The following is a 2,866-nucleotide window of genomic DNA, read 5'->3' as shown; positions in this document are numbered from 1 at the left end:
TTCTAACACAGCCCTTCAAAATAAAAGAAAAATGATTTATGGAGTCACCTAGTGGCGTGGAAGGAGTGAATCCAACATCAGATATTGTCCAAGATTAACCTTCAGGGTGGATATAGCTCGCTAGCAGCCTCGCACCGAGGACCTATCCATGTCATCATTTACCCAGAATGCTTTGTGTGCAAATTAAATGGCCCTGTCCATGTAATATATTTTAAAACTTTTAGTTAACATATATGTTTATTAAATAAAGTCTAATGTTACAACTAATCATGGATCCCTTTAAGTGCCTTTTAAATATGTCAACAATTTATAGGACAGTGTTAAATGACTCCAAATAAAACTAGGACTAGCATTTCTTAATTACCTGGATATGACCCGCTGCCTGTCATGTTTCAGACTGAAATCATCTATGATGAGACGTGAGGGAACTACAGCCATTCTGGACAACCTGTTTAAATGTTCATGTAAATGTACTTTCACTCCACGTGTTGAACATGTAGTAATGTTTGAAGAATATTTGAAATGACTGTGATTTTGGTCTGACTTCCACAAGTTTAAAAAGGAACTTGTGACCTTTTAAGATTTTGTAACAAATATTTATAAAGCATAAATAATAAAGGGTTCACAAAAAGACTTGACTAACTACTGACAACAGCTTTAATTACTGATACACCGCATGACTAGTAGACATTCTCTAACAATTCACACGTAAACAATTTAAAGCTTATTAAGCATGACTCATTCTTAATTAATGGTGTTTAAGGTAAACTAAACATTTATTAATGATTAAGTAAGGCTAAATGAGGTGCAGTTATTGTGAAGTGTTGCTAATGTGTTAGTTCTCWGAGTCTGAGCTACTGCCACACCAGACTTTAGATCCTGTCATTATTTTGAGAGTTTCACTCAAATCCATCAAGAGGTCCATCAGATATTTTGCTAACAGATAAAAACTCCATTACTCCATTACTGAATTTCAAGGCTTTAAGCGAAGATATTATGTAGTGTGTAGAGCTTAAATTCAATTCAAAAATACTTTGATCCCAAAGGGGAAGTTTGCGATGATGCTCAGCTACCACTACACCAAACTGCACCTTGTCATCATTTTTGTTCAACAAAAAACAGAGAGTAGGTGTGCTGTTACAGCTTTGTTGTTTCTATGTGCTGTTGTAACATTTTAGAAGTTGTGCATCTTAACACCACTGACAACGTGTACAGGTCTGTGTGTGGTTGTGTAAAGCTGATGGTGTGTTGCAGACATGGACCTTGTCTCTAAGGTTGACATCAGCTCCTTTGCTCAGCAGCAGGTGAACCACCTCTTTGTGCTTGTGCTCAATGGCCCAGGTTATGGGAGTCCACCCTCCATCGTCCTGCAGAGAGACACAGGTCTCATGGACACTTTGATCTACATGACATTAGCTGTTAGCCACAGTTAGCATGATCTTACCTGACAGTTGATGTGCCTGGATGCCTTGTTGAGCAGATGGCTGATGATGTCATAATGTCCCAGTTTAGCTGCCAGATGCAGACAGGTGAAACCTCTGAGATCCTGGCATGATGACATCATTAAACAACAATTAATGGGTGCTAACAGAAAGATTAAAAAWATATATTTCTTTGGGGTCCAGAGGGACTTAATAAAGCACAATTTAAGTTTAGACCATTTACCATTTAACATGTGACTGACAGGTGTTTCTTATTAACCAGGTGTTTCCTTTAAGGTTTGTTCAAACAAGAAATATCTCTGCATGACTAGTCTACTGTTTGACCTGGGTTTAAACCTATAAAATAGGGTTTTCTTGTTAAAGAGGATAAACTAACATGAAGACCAGAGAGTTGTTTATGGGAGAAAAGATGAGAAAAGAAGGGAAATCAGTCAGAGCCACTGGACAAACATTGGGCATAGCAAACAACAGTTTGAAATGTCCTGAATAAGAAAGAAACTACTGGTGTTCTGGACAACAGACATCAACAGGTCGGCCAAGAAAACAACAGGAGTTGATGACAGAAATATTGAGAGCTGTGAAGAAAAACCCCAAAACATCTGTGACATCACCAACAACCTCCACAGTGCATGGCTGAAGGTTTCACAATCCACTGTTTGAAGAAGACTCAGAGCAGAAATATAGAGACCAAAGATACAGACCACTCATCAGTAAGAAGAATCAGAAGGACAGATTGAAATTTGTAAAAAAAGTAAAGAGATGAACCATAAAAGTTCTGCACGACACCCTTCTGGACTGATRAGACCAAGATTACCGGTAATCTCTACCAAAGTGATGGAAAGACCAAAGTGTGGAGAAAGAAAGGAACTGCTGATGATCTGAAGCACACAAACTCATCTGTGAAGCATGGKGCAGGKGATGTCATGGCTGCCTCTGGATCAGACTCATTAATATTTATTGATGATGGAACTAATGATGGCAGCAGCAGAATGAATTCTGAAGTGTACAGAAACATTTTGTCTGCCAGTTTAGAGAAATGTATCCAAACCAAGGAGGTTCTATAGAACAGTTGGAGTGAGCGAAGACCATGTGACCGTGTGATCAGCTGGAGAAGCTAACGGCTAACGCTAAACGGACAAGAGTCTGGATTTCCCATTACTGTACATGTTGACAACAGAGAAGAAAAAAAGGACTGACGATGTAGAAATCATTAAAACTACTACTAATAATAATATTAATACAGTTATTATTAATATTTTTACAGTTTATATAATCTATTTAATGTTTTAAATAATGTCAGAAAAGCCGTTTGTGTTATAGATTTATTAAAAGAAGATAAACAGGAAAACGTCTCATTTTACAACAAGTCAGCAGATTTGATCTTATTTAGCTCAATGTGATCTGAGCAGAACATAATGTAACAG

At 37.6% G+C, this 2,866-nt stretch overlaps 1 protein-coding gene across 1 annotated transcript in view; it reads right to left on the bottom strand.

Moving 5' to 3' along the window:
• Positions 1-2,866, bottom strand: part of ehmt1a (euchromatic histone-lysine N-methyltransferase 1a) — a 27,600-nt gene that overhangs the window by 12,130 nt on the left and 12,604 nt on the right. Inside the window, exons 11-12 of the mRNA XM_014023992.1 lie at positions 1,445-1,546; positions 1,263-1,367 (exon numbers count right to left, since the gene is read on the bottom strand). Coding sequence (XP_013879446.1) covers positions 1,263-1,367; positions 1,445-1,546 — 207 coding nt within the window. The remainder of the gene's footprint in view (positions 1-1,262; positions 1,368-1,444; positions 1,547-2,866) is intronic.

Source organism: Austrofundulus limnaeus, unplaced genomic scaffold (genome assembly GCF_001266775.1).
Source record: "Austrofundulus limnaeus strain Quisiro unplaced genomic scaffold, Austrofundulus_limnaeus-1.0 Scaffold402, whole genome shotgun sequence".
Taxonomy (NCBI): domain Eukaryota; kingdom Metazoa; phylum Chordata; class Actinopteri; order Cyprinodontiformes; family Rivulidae; genus Austrofundulus; species Austrofundulus limnaeus.
Note: the sequence above shows the minus strand (reverse complement) of the source record. Positions and strands in the feature narration are given on the sequence as shown.